The sequence below is a fragment of the Pelecanus crispus genome, chromosome 6, assembly GCF_030463565.1.
Source record: "Pelecanus crispus isolate bPelCri1 chromosome 6, bPelCri1.pri, whole genome shotgun sequence".
NCBI lineage: Eukaryota > Metazoa > Chordata > Aves > Pelecaniformes > Pelecanidae > Pelecanus > Pelecanus crispus.
The window spans coordinates 7,239,254-7,251,332 of NC_134648.1; the positions used below are offsets into that span (position 1 = coordinate 7,239,254).

General features: G+C 38.7%; 2 protein-coding genes across 3 annotated transcripts in view; one reads left to right on the forward strand and one right to left on the reverse strand.

The window, feature by feature from the left end:
• Positions 1 to 12,079, forward strand: part of ANO3 (anoctamin 3) — a 211,199-nt gene that overhangs the window by 182,253 nt on the left and 16,867 nt on the right. The window lies entirely within an intron of this gene.
• MUC15 (mucin 15, cell surface associated) lies at positions 1,045 to 3,694 on the reverse strand. The gene is made up of 3 exons (XM_075712169.1): positions 3,004 to 3,694; positions 2,055 to 2,207; positions 1,045 to 1,199 (listed from the first exon to the last, which is right to left on the reverse strand). Exons 1-3 carry the CDS (start codon positions 3,692 to 3,694, stop codon positions 1,045 to 1,047), a joined length of 999 nt encoding a protein of 332 aa, XP_075568284.1.

Genomic DNA, 12,079 nt, shown 5'->3' on the forward strand with positions numbered 1-12,079 from the left:
GAGGTCCTTTCCAACTTTAATAATTCCTAGTTTTTACTTTCATTAAAAAATAATCCAGCCACCATGCCAGGAAACATGAAATTATTACTCCACCCTTAATTGGTTTAGTGGTGGACTTGGTAGTGTTAGGTTAATGGCTGGACTGGATGATCTTAAAGGTCTTTTCCAACCTAAATGATTCTATGATTCTATTCTATTTGCATTATACTGCAATAATTTTATTCTTCAGCTGGACAAAACAGGAGGGTGCTCTTTAGGACATCTATATACATGGCAGAGATAATTCCTTTCCTTTCATGTTAAGTATTTCTTCTATCTAACCTGTACCACAACCTTTTACATAATTTCTACAGATCTAGCCTGCAATGCAAACAAAAGATCAATTTGACAGAGGAACAGAAGCTTGTCTTCTTTTTTTCCTTTCTGATAGTGATTTTAACTCTGTGTCGTCATAGTCAAAGGTTAAATGTAACCTGTGTTACTCAGTAGTTCCATTCTCCCCAGCGAACTTCAACCTCTGAGTAATCCAAGTAAATCTAACTCTTTTTGTCATATTCACTGAGGAAGGTACAAATGTAGAGTGGGGAAAATAATGCCCTGAGTCATTTATCAGATAGGAATTGTATTTGGATGGAAGAGTTTCACCTCAAGGTGGTTAAACTTCAGATTTTTTTTGTATTGATGCTAACATATCATTGCAACCCTGGTCAAATTTTGCTCTGTTACAATGTCTACATTCTTGACCAAAGTTACACAAGGCAGAATTTTACCTGGGCGCTATTTATCTATATTATTCCTAAGAAAGTAAGTATAATATCCTTCCAGGAAAACTGTAGGTTGATAATTTAATCACAAAGTAGAAGAGTGATGCTCTGCCTGTTACTGGGCCCTGCCTGTTGCGTATCAATGTACGCATTGTGATTTTCCCCTTGCTTTCCAAAACTGCGTTTGCACGGTAATGGCTGTAAGATAACAGCTGCCAGGTCATTTTGGAAAAAATGAAACTGTGTAGATAACAGCTGAAAATATCATCTGAAGCAAACATTACAGCGAAGGGTGGGTTGGTGTCATGTCAGCCATAGGAATTGCATCAGATGGGCACCCTGCGTTGTCTTTCTCTGCCTTGTCTGCTGCTTTGTCATCTGACACACATCCAAGACTCGTATCATATGGTCCAAGTGAGTGGTCTAAGTGGAGAACTGAAAGGATAACGTAATTATTCTTTATATATTATTTAAAAGATTCTTATCCCCGTGTTCTGGGTACCTCGCAGTTTAGTTCTGCAGTCCGTTGCAGCTAAATCCAGTTAACCTCTTTCTTACATATGGGGGAGCAAAAGATGAAGGACCTGATTCACAGTCTTCTGAGGAGAACATGTGTCTTCCTGGTAACGCCTACATGGGTGGTCAACTTTCAAAGCTAGTTCCTAGTCTGACATTCTGGCAGCTTTCAGCTCTTGCATTTAAGCCAAAAAGGCATATTGCCAGAGTTTTATTTTGATTTGGTTTTATATGAGAAAAAAGTGTGTTTAGCCTCAGTCTTTGTTTAAACATTTAAAGATAAAGTCCAGGAACATGATACAAATGTTTGGAGACTGTGTGATTACACTTTAATACAAGTTTATACATATTCATGGAGAAGACAAAAGCAATCTTTTTAAACCTCTTTACCCCTAAAAAAAGATATAGCTTCATTCCTCATTCTGTAATTGAAGTTGGATGAGTAAGGAGTCTAGCTTTTTTCAGTTAAAGTTTGGGAGAGTTTTTGAGCTATAGTTTTGAACTCACCCACAATTCTTTGAACAGGTTCACTCATACTAGATACGATATTTCCTGGTATTTCAGAGGTTAAAAAATAACTTGTAAGCAGGAGACGTAGAGTTAAGGGGAGTATTGGTTAAGCTAAAATTTAAAATAAAGTACTGGCAGTTGAAAACTAGCTGGACTGGAGTTGATGATATAATTCCTAATAATTCAGTAAGACCAGACTATTTAAACAGCTCTCTGCAGAAATAAAAAAAATGTTCTTATGCAAAACACTTGTGCTTTCCTTACCGGGGTCATTCCTTGTATCATCATAAAGCCGTCTGTGGGAAAATGACTCAGACCTTTTCCTACCACATATAAAATATCCAATCAGACCAATTAATATAGATCCCAAAATGGCTCCTACAATGACACCAACTATTACTCCTTTGCTGGTTTTCTCTAGGAGAGAAAGAAACAAAGAAGAGACAGTTGAATGAGAATAATAAATCTGTAAGATCAAATACTTCACTCTTGCTTTATAGCAGCCAAGGGCTTTGGGGAGTGAGACTTTTCACCAAGGATCTGAAACACTTTGCAGACTGTTTTTCTTGGAACTGAACTTGCTCTCCCACCCCCTTTCCTTTTCAGTCATGTTATCTAAAAATCGGGTACATTGTAATTATTAGAACTATGATGGGAAAACATGAAAGTCTGATGCTCCTTCAGTTCTTAGTACAAACTGTACTGGAGATGATGGATAAGCCTTTCAGTCCTGTGTTAAAAGCTTGAAAGCTAATTAATGGAAAAAAATTACTGTGTCTTCTAATCTTTCCTTTTCTTTTCCTAAAGACCTGATTCAGAGCAGCAGGATAGAAAAGTGCCATGACAGTTTTATGCTCCATTGTTTTCCCACGCATATTCAACTTGGTAATTAAATGCACCATTAGTAATTCCTTTGGAAGTATTTATAAGAAGTCATCTTTGGTCACAAAAGTTTCTGAACTTAAGTAAGTTGACACGTTACACATTTTAAATGTTATTTCTACACATCTGCTTTATGGGTCCACCCCAGGGTGAATGGGCAGTACCTGTCATTCGGTTCCCCCACTCTTGGAAGTGTTAAACAAATAAGTAAATAGCAAATAATTTTTTAAAATATTTTTTATTTTGGGTGAAGCCTCCTGTTCAATGAAAAAAGGTTTGACTTCAGCATTATAATTTTATTAGTCCAGTTGGACTTTAGTTAGATACTTACCTTCATTGACATCTTTTGAATTAGATGATGCAGTAGAAGAGCTGCTAAAATTATGATTCTGCTCTGTGGTCTGCTGAATGGGGTTGAAGTTTGGTGTAGAACTGTGCTGCTTCACTGTGGGTGAAGGAGTGATACCGGTGGGGAACAACGTGATGGGGTTGATTGAAGAGTTATCCCTGGGGAGCACTGCAGCCGAAGGCGTACTGTCGGTGACAGTGGAGTTACTTGGTGTCACTGTGGAAGTAGAAGTAGCTGCAGCACTTTTGGTCACTGCAGAAAAGTCACCCATTGTTGTAAATGTTGTTAAAGACATTGGGATTCTGTTGAAGTTTGTGGCAGAGTTATTTATTCCACCTTTTGATACCATAGTGACATTTGAAGATAAAGCGGTGCCATCAGTGGGCCTGGGGGGTGTGCTCTTTGGCTGACTGCTCATCTCTCTTCTTTTCGTTACCTCCTTTTTGGCATTGGCAGTTGTTGGTGCAGCATGGCTGATGGTAGAAGGATTTATGGCAGTAGTCATAGGCAGAACGAATCTGTGTATAGTTGGTTGCACTGCAGACTGGTTGTTATCTCTGACTGAGCTATTTCCATTATTTGTTTCATTTACTTTTCTGCCCTCAGTATTGCTTTTGTTCCATTGCAGCCTTACAAGCAGAAAAATGAAAATCATTCCACAGGAGGGTTGCATGGTGTTGACTTCAAAGTTTGTTTCGTTATGTACAGAACCTGCAAGAAATTCACTTTCGTCTATTATTTCATTTTTCAAAACAGAGCTACTCAGTTAAGACCCACATAAGCTGGTAAAAAAGTTGGTGTTACACTATAGAAGTCTCAGTAGTTTACCACATGCTGATGCTGAAAACTTTACATTCCTGAGTGTTAATGACTTAAAGAACGACCTAATACAATACTGATGATCAACAAAAGGTTTTTGCACAAGAAAATTCCATGTTTCTATAAACAGGCCTCATACTCAGAGGGAAATAATTCAAAACCACTTTGCTATAGAATGAGGTAATGATACATACTTGGATGGCATGCTCGAGGCAATGTTTTCCAGGCAGGCAGCGACTCCAAGAGCATGCTAAAGAGTTACGCTCCATTGCGAAGAAATATAATTGTTACAATTATCCCTGAAAGTTGGTGGATAATGTTTTGTGACCCTGAGCAATGAGTGTCATATGAATGCTGCCAGGACCAAACTGAAAACTAAATCAGTCTAGGGGTTATGGATGATGCTGAATTTGTGTGGAAACTTCTTTTCCTATAGGAAACTGGAAGCTGTATATTATGCATTAATTTTTCAAATGTTAGATTGAAAAGGACGAGAAAAACTCATCTTGAAGTCACTTGATTGTAGCAGGTATGCTGTTCAGTATATCCATCAGGTTTTGATGGGGGGGGGTGGGGGGAGTGGGTTCTAAGTATGAGACAGATTGAGATCATGCAGTTTTTAACTCCCGCACAAAACCTCTCGTGTGACAGCACAATAAAAAGTATGGGTAAGTTACATCTTTGGCATCCTTAATTAACTAGGTGTCCATGTATTGTGGGTACTTTACCATCTGAAGAAAGGAGATGTACAACTGAAATGTAACTATTTCTTTCATATTCAGCCTCCCCTCCTACTGTCTTACGCTTTTTCCTATGGGTGGGGTTTTTTGGGGTTGTTTTTGGTTTGGTTTGGTTTTGTTCTTTTGTTGTTTTTTTGCCATTTAATTGTGCATTTTTCCCAGGTTAGTTTCTGTGTATGTAACACCATCAGAGCAATGGAAGGTGCACATATAGTAACAGTAGGTAGCAGTCAGCTATGGGTAATGTTATTATCAAAGGATAGATGATAATTAAATATGTCGTTGTGTCTCATTTTGGCTTTATTCTTATTTCTTTTGTGGTCTGTTCTTGCATGTTTTCTGTGTTTAGTGGTTAGAAGGTGGTACCATTACTTGAAAGGCATTTGTATTTATAAAATGCCATTTAATCTGCTTATTGACATATGTTCCACTTCTCCACAGTGCTTATTTCCCAAGTTAAGGTCAGTTATGTAGCAGGCAGGACCTGTGCCTGGAAAACATTTGTAACTTCCTTAGCAAAAATAAAAGAGAAGACTTCTGCTTGAGGATCAGTCAAACCAAGGATAAGCACTCTGACCCCAAATAAGCAAGCCAAAGAAAACCCCTTTGGAGTTAAATTATCAGCTCCAATTATGTTTACAATTTGAATTATAGGCCTTCAGATGACTATGAAATGCTGTGCAATCTGAATATTAGATTTTGATTTGGTAGTACTAATAATAGCTGCAAAACAGTGAAGAAAAAAACCTTGTCTTTTACGAAGTTTTCAAACATGTGCTTTCATTTTAACAGTATTATCGTTTTAATTCAGTGGCATGGTCTTTCCTTCCTTGTATTAATAGTCATATTAGTGAACAAAGTGGATTTGGTCATAGCGCTTATTATCCCTTCGCTGTAAGTAAACTGCATAGGGAAATCATGCTGAATTCCCTTTAACTGTAACTTTCCTTTGCAGAGCAGTGTACAAAGGAGTCAATATCCTTGCTGAATAAATTCCTTGTCATTTTTTCCTGATTGGCTTACTTTTGTAATCTTCATGGGGGACCACAGAGAAGAAACCTCCTTGCTTTGAAGGTTGTGTACTGTAGTTCTCTAGCTGTGATGAACTGCTTCCTGGAAATCCTTTTGTGTGTAATAATTAACTCTTCTTTTTCTAGTGCAACATTAATGTTCATACAGTTTAGAAAAACATTTGAGTTCTTCAAAGATACTCGTTGCCTTTAGAGATTAATATGAAAATAGTGTTATTGCAGTAAAACAGCAGTGCTGTATATTAGCCAAAACTTGCAGAAGACCCCAAACCTTAAATTAGCTTTTAAGGAAGCTATGAACAGATTATTAATTGGGGGTTGGGGGGTGGGGGCGGGAGGAGTATCACTTTTTGATTCAGTACCAGCTCAGTGGAAATCAGTGCAGTAGGAATAGCCTGATGTGCATAGAAACGACATCTGTATGGGATTAGCCTGCAGTTCAAGTTACCTAGATTAGCTCAACCTTTTTTTTAGCATGAAGAATGAGGTTTTTACATAGGATGGTCACCACCACGTTTCTTCAGTGGATTTTGCACTGTGCGTTTGTTTCTGTGCTGCTAGAGTCAAATTTCATTTGAGATCTATGACAGCTGGGTAGAAAACTCCAAAAAGGGGAAGGCTAAAATTTCTCCTTCAGTGTATGGCTTTATGAAGAGATGTAATGGACCCTATTAGAGTAATTCACCAAGATGTGAATGCAATTTCCTGTAAAAATGGCCCTCCGGTGTGAACTTGAGTATACGCTGATTATATCTATACTGGAAAATGTGTGGCTGGGTTGCAAGAGATCTGTAGAGGTGCTGAGGACTTGATACCCACTCTTCACACATTTCCGGAGGGGTTTACTTTGACCTTGCTACAATCTCTTCCCTTTGACTGAGCACCCATTAAGAGCTGGCCTATGTTATGCTACTCCTGGAGCACATCACTTAGTTTACTGACAGGAGTTCCCAGTGGTGTAAGTCAAAGAGCAACAAGCGGAGATGATCAGGAGATTTTAAAAGCATGCTCTTGATGTGGATTAAAATGCTAATGTAGGCACAGCCATGTTGAGGAGGCTGTGGTTTATCGTACAGAATTCTCTATTTTAATTGAAGTAACTTGAAAAAAGGCTCCAAAAATCCTTGTCATTCTGGTTTATTAGTAAAGATTAAGGTTGCTTTGCAGCAGAAGGTATTCAATATGAAGCTACTAGTATACATACATGTACATCTGCACACCTACACTCTGGATGAAGCCCTGTTCCCATTCAAGTCAACCTCCCCATGGACTTCACCGTGAAGGTGGCATTGATACTGCATCTGGCTTTGTGTTTTACTCAAACTGCTCAGATTTATGCTGAATATTTCTGCAACACAGAGAAAAAAATGTCCTAATAAATTCTTATATCGCAGTTTTCATATAAAGGTATACCCAGTGGTATATTAGGTATTTAAAAATAGATTTTTGGCATGATAAAGTAATTGCAGCATGTATTTCCTGAACACAACCCAGCACCTGCCAGTGATAGGTGTAATGTCTGCAAAGCCACTGCAACTGTCAAGAAAATAGTCACTTCAAGTTGTTCTTATGGGTAGATAATACAATCTTCAGAACTATAAATTCAAAGGACATTCTTTTGCATGTCAGTAAATTGAACCTTACACTGTTTCCCTGCCTTACAGTAGTGATTAGGAAGTATTTTAATTTATGTAGTAAACAGTGGCATGACGAGCAAATTATTAATGGCACTTCTGTGTTTCCCATGGTCTGGAGTAACATGTTCATATTTGCAGAGCTTTCATACTTACTAGGCTTTTTAAGCCTCATAAAGCAGATTATTTTTGCCTTTACATCAGTGATCCAAAAATAGACAGAACAAATGTAAAGCAAGATATAGAGAGTTTATCTTCTAGAATTCAGAAAGAAATAATAGCAAATGATGGTCCCAGAAATGTATTGGATTTTTGCTCCTGTGGCTCTTTGCTCTAAAATTCAGATTGTGCTCCAAGGATGAGATACTTCTGAATTTAGTGAGCAATGAATATTCAATTTTCAAGCTTAAATGTATTTTATTTTTTGTACTGAGAAAATGATTTGTAAGTTTTTAGTGAATTATCAAGAGGAATATAAATAAGGAGCACGAATAACCAATAAAGAACAGTATGAATTTGAGTGAAATACTGTCATTGTTTATGGTTGCTACTTCTCTGCTTTAATGTTTGAATCACAAAGCAGGTTTTTTTTTTTTTTTTCCAATTATTTTCTCAGATATACACTGTAAGTAGAATTTGGCTACAACAGCACCGATTGCCTCCCCAAACACTATCTAAAACAACACTGCAATTATTAATCAGATCCACTAATAAGCATTAAAAACGCCTCAGACTTACCTTTGAGCTCTACAAAACATGCAAGACCCTGTTGAAATACTGCTCTGGCCCAGAGTGCAATTAGTCTGGTGGGAAGAGGCAGCGCAGGTTCAGTAAATGTGGCAGCGTGACACTGGTGAGGAACGTGCCGTCCGGGCGAGGTGAGGTGGGGCAGCCCTTGGCCGCGCACAGCGGCACGTCTGGGAACCAGCCCCACCGACTCCGCTGCTGTCGTGACCAAGCTCTCTCATTACAGAGTCCGCAGAAATTGCAGTGTTTATGGTAAAGTGGGTAGGCAGTGCTTATTGCCTCATCCTTTGGAAGTCTTTGAACTGGTATTTCAGAAGGGTGACTGTTTTCTGTAAACTATAGAAGCTATTCTTCCGTGTGCTCTGCAACTATTAATTTAGCAAAAGATAGCTTTTTATTATCACAGACTTTCCTACAGTACACTTTGTGTGATGAAAACTGGAAAAAGCGTGTTTTCTACAAAATAAAGCAGCAAAATGAGTTCTGTTAAGAAAAACATGCTGCTAGAAATGGGTCTGGCCCTATCTCCAAACATGTTCACAGTTGCAATGATTTAAGATAACAATCGAAATGCAAATTTTCTGAATTTATCAGTTGTCATTAATTTTTACTTTGGAACACATAACCAGCTAGGGACCTGAATGTTACAACTCTTACTCCTCACTTTAGGTTTTATATAAACAATACTGGATTAAAGTAAGAATGAGGAAGTCAGGCATATCATAGATAACTTTTAATATACTGATGTAGTCAACCTGTGATTATTACTATTATTCCTTAGTTCGTTCTTTATGTTTATTCTAGGCTGGTATGCAGTGAAGAGCGACTCAGAAATGTTTCAGTATTGTGTGACTGTTGGAGTGGAATGTTATGATCTTGTTATCTGTTTCCACTTTAAATTTTTAAGGAATCAAGTGCAAATACTATTTCATAACTTATCCTCGAGATAAGTGTTGAGGATATGGCATATACAGATGCAAATACTATTTCATAACTTACCCTTGAGGTAAGTGTTGAGAATATGGCATATACAGGTGTTTATATGGGAGCAACTAGGGGTGTTTTCTTGAAAATACTGCAGTGGACAAATGGAAGGTTTTCTGCAAAATGGATCAAGTTCTACCCTGTCTACTTCCCCAAACGGTATATTAAATTATTTGTGTGGCGTGAGGTGGGGTGGTCTGTGAGAAGAGGGAGGACAGAATCTGATACTGTGGGTTTGGTTTTCTTCGGAATGTGGTGTTCTCTGCAGTGTGTATCAACAAGCTTCCAGCTCACATTTATTGCTGTGTCAGGTGGACATCTAACAGATTGACCATGAGATCTGAAAACAAGCACTGTAAATTTGTGTCCAAGTTTGGATCTTTACACAGCGTAACCAAATGACAAGTGATATACTGGGGTCAACGGTATACTTCATGACAGCGCTCACATGTTATGGTGCTGAGAAGCCTTTCTGATAGTTTTTAAAAAGGAAAGGTTATTTGAATAGATATATAATATTTGAAAATCGCAAGACCTTAAATATATAGGCTGCAGTTCTGTTAAAGTGTATCTATTACAGTGGCATGGAAGTCATACCGCACTAGTGCTGCTCTCAGCCTCAGCATGGGGCTTGGGAACGTGCGTGCTCTCTCTCTTTTATTAGCAGTTTCATTCATCTGTTAGGAAAAGTAAAAACTGTTTACCTGAGTGACTTAACACCTAACGGAAGATGCAATGTTTGTGACTCAGTTCTTAGCTAAGTGTCGCGTACCTGCAGTGTGGTGCCAGCATGCTGGTGCTGAGTGCTGGCCCGCTGTTCCTGGGAGGCAAAGCTTCCAGCAGCAAGCCCGAGTGCAAACAAATTTGGAGCTGTGGCCATATGGAGATAAGGTGGTTCAGCGCACTCCAGGAGTGGGAGATGAGACTAAGCCGTCATTCAGCTCTAGTCTGTATTTATTAAGCAGCTCAATTCTGAAGAGTGACTCAGTAGTAGGTGTGGTACCAAATCTGCAGGTCTGTTCTTATTGCATAGCTGTGCTGTAAAGGAGTCCAACTGAATAAAGCTGAAGAAGTAATTGAGCAGCATATTCAGAAGAGCCTGGTTGGCCATGGACAAACTCTGCAGAGAGGGAGTGGAGACAGTGCCCTAGCTCCTTACTGAAAATCCTCTTTGCAGTAATTTTTTAGGGAAATAAACACTCCATTCATTTTGACACAGTGACTCTTATAAAACATTCAGAAGAGATGTGTTCACATAATAGCCTTGGGTTCTCTGGGTTCTTGGTTTTGTTTGGGTTTCTTTCTCTGCTCTCTTCTAAAGAAGAATAGATTTACACTAGACATTAGAAAGAAGTTTTTTACAATGAGGGTGGTCAGGCACTGGAACAGGTTGCCCAGAGAGGTGGTGGAGGCCCCATCCCTGGCAACACTCAAGGTCAGGTTGGACGGGGCTGTGATCAACCTGATCTGGTTAAAGCTGTCCCTGCTCACTGCAGGGGGGTTGGGCTAAATGACCTCTAAAGGTCCCTTCCAACCCAAAGCATTCTATGATTCTATGATTCTTTCCTTCCATAGCATTTAATGGCAGCCATTCATCATTTCCTTTTCTTGACAGTGTCAAACTTTTGTTGTACTTAAGATTGTATCAACACACAACCGATCTTCCCTCTGTCTTAACCATCAAACATCACCCTACTTGTCTTCTGAAAGGTTAAGAACTGCATGAAGCACATGCCTAGAGATTTTAGTTCTTCATCAGTATGAGTACTGGCAGTGTAATGGCAGTAAACATAAGGTAACTTAAATAAGAATTGAAAGAAACTTTTGGAAGTGTACAACGGGCAGAACTGCAGACGCTATTGCAGAGCACTGAGTAACAAATCCCTAAATGAGTGGATCTGTACCAAAATGCTGGACAAAAAAAAGTGTAGTACACCATATATTACAGGATTTAAAATTCAGAAAGGCAATTGGAGCTATAAAATGGGAAGCAATGTGCCCTGGAGAAAGCAGGGGAGGCACCAGAGAATGTTTTCTGTTAGAAACCAGGGGCTTGTGTCTGACCCTCTAAACAGTAAATTATCCAGAACCCTGGAGCAGCGGGATTAGGCAGAAAGAAACTCTGACAGGTCAAAGCAGTGTTAGAACATGAATGTTCTCATCTTGCTGTTCAAATGGTCGCATTAGTCATCTATTGTATGTCTTGGTTTTCTACAGAAGTAATTGATAAAAGTCAAGGCTTTGCATTTTCAGAGCTGGGAGATCAGGGCAAGAGATGAGTCAGTACGAAGAGCCTAGCAGCTGGGACTGGAGGGGCTGGCTGGCGTGGAGAGCAATCAGACGGGTGGTGGTAGCGGTGTGATAGAGTAAAGCAAAGGCAAGCCAGGAAGGATCCAGGCTTTCTGTAGAACTGGACAAATACTTGAATTTCAAAATTCTGATGTATTTTTGCTGTTGTTTAGACTAGAAGTTTACACCACAGGAGAAGTTTTGTGATTTTTTTTTTTCCAACATGCTTTTTTTTTAATATACTTAAAGCTTTTGACACTATTTTCTCAATAGCCTTAGAGCATAGCAAAGTTACCATGAATTTTATTCTACTGTGTGAAAGAGAGCATTGCAGCATTTTTTAAGAGCTCGGGTGAGTGTGGAAAAGGTGGCTTAGTTGGTAGGTATACTTAGTGATTGGGCCTCAACTGCTTCATCTAGATGCATGATTTTCTTGATCATTGCATTACCAAATGCTTCGTGTACATAAGTAACATAAAAGACATCACTTATTATTCATATTATACTAGAGCCTATATTCATGCTATACCAGAGCCTGAAAATTCTAACTTAGACACAGATCTTGATTTAAAGAATAAGCAAATTATCCCACATCTTAGGGGGCAGACAGAATGAAATAAATAGCATTGTAAGATTAGTGTCTATTCAACTGAGGACATCATTTGTCCACAGTCTAGTATTACTTCTAGACCACAACTGCCTCATTTTATTTCCAAAACTTCAATGGATATTTACACAAGCTAAAATACTTCTAAGTTTAGAAAAGTTGCATGTACTTCAATAGTCCACCCTTCCTCATTCTTTTCTTCAGCAA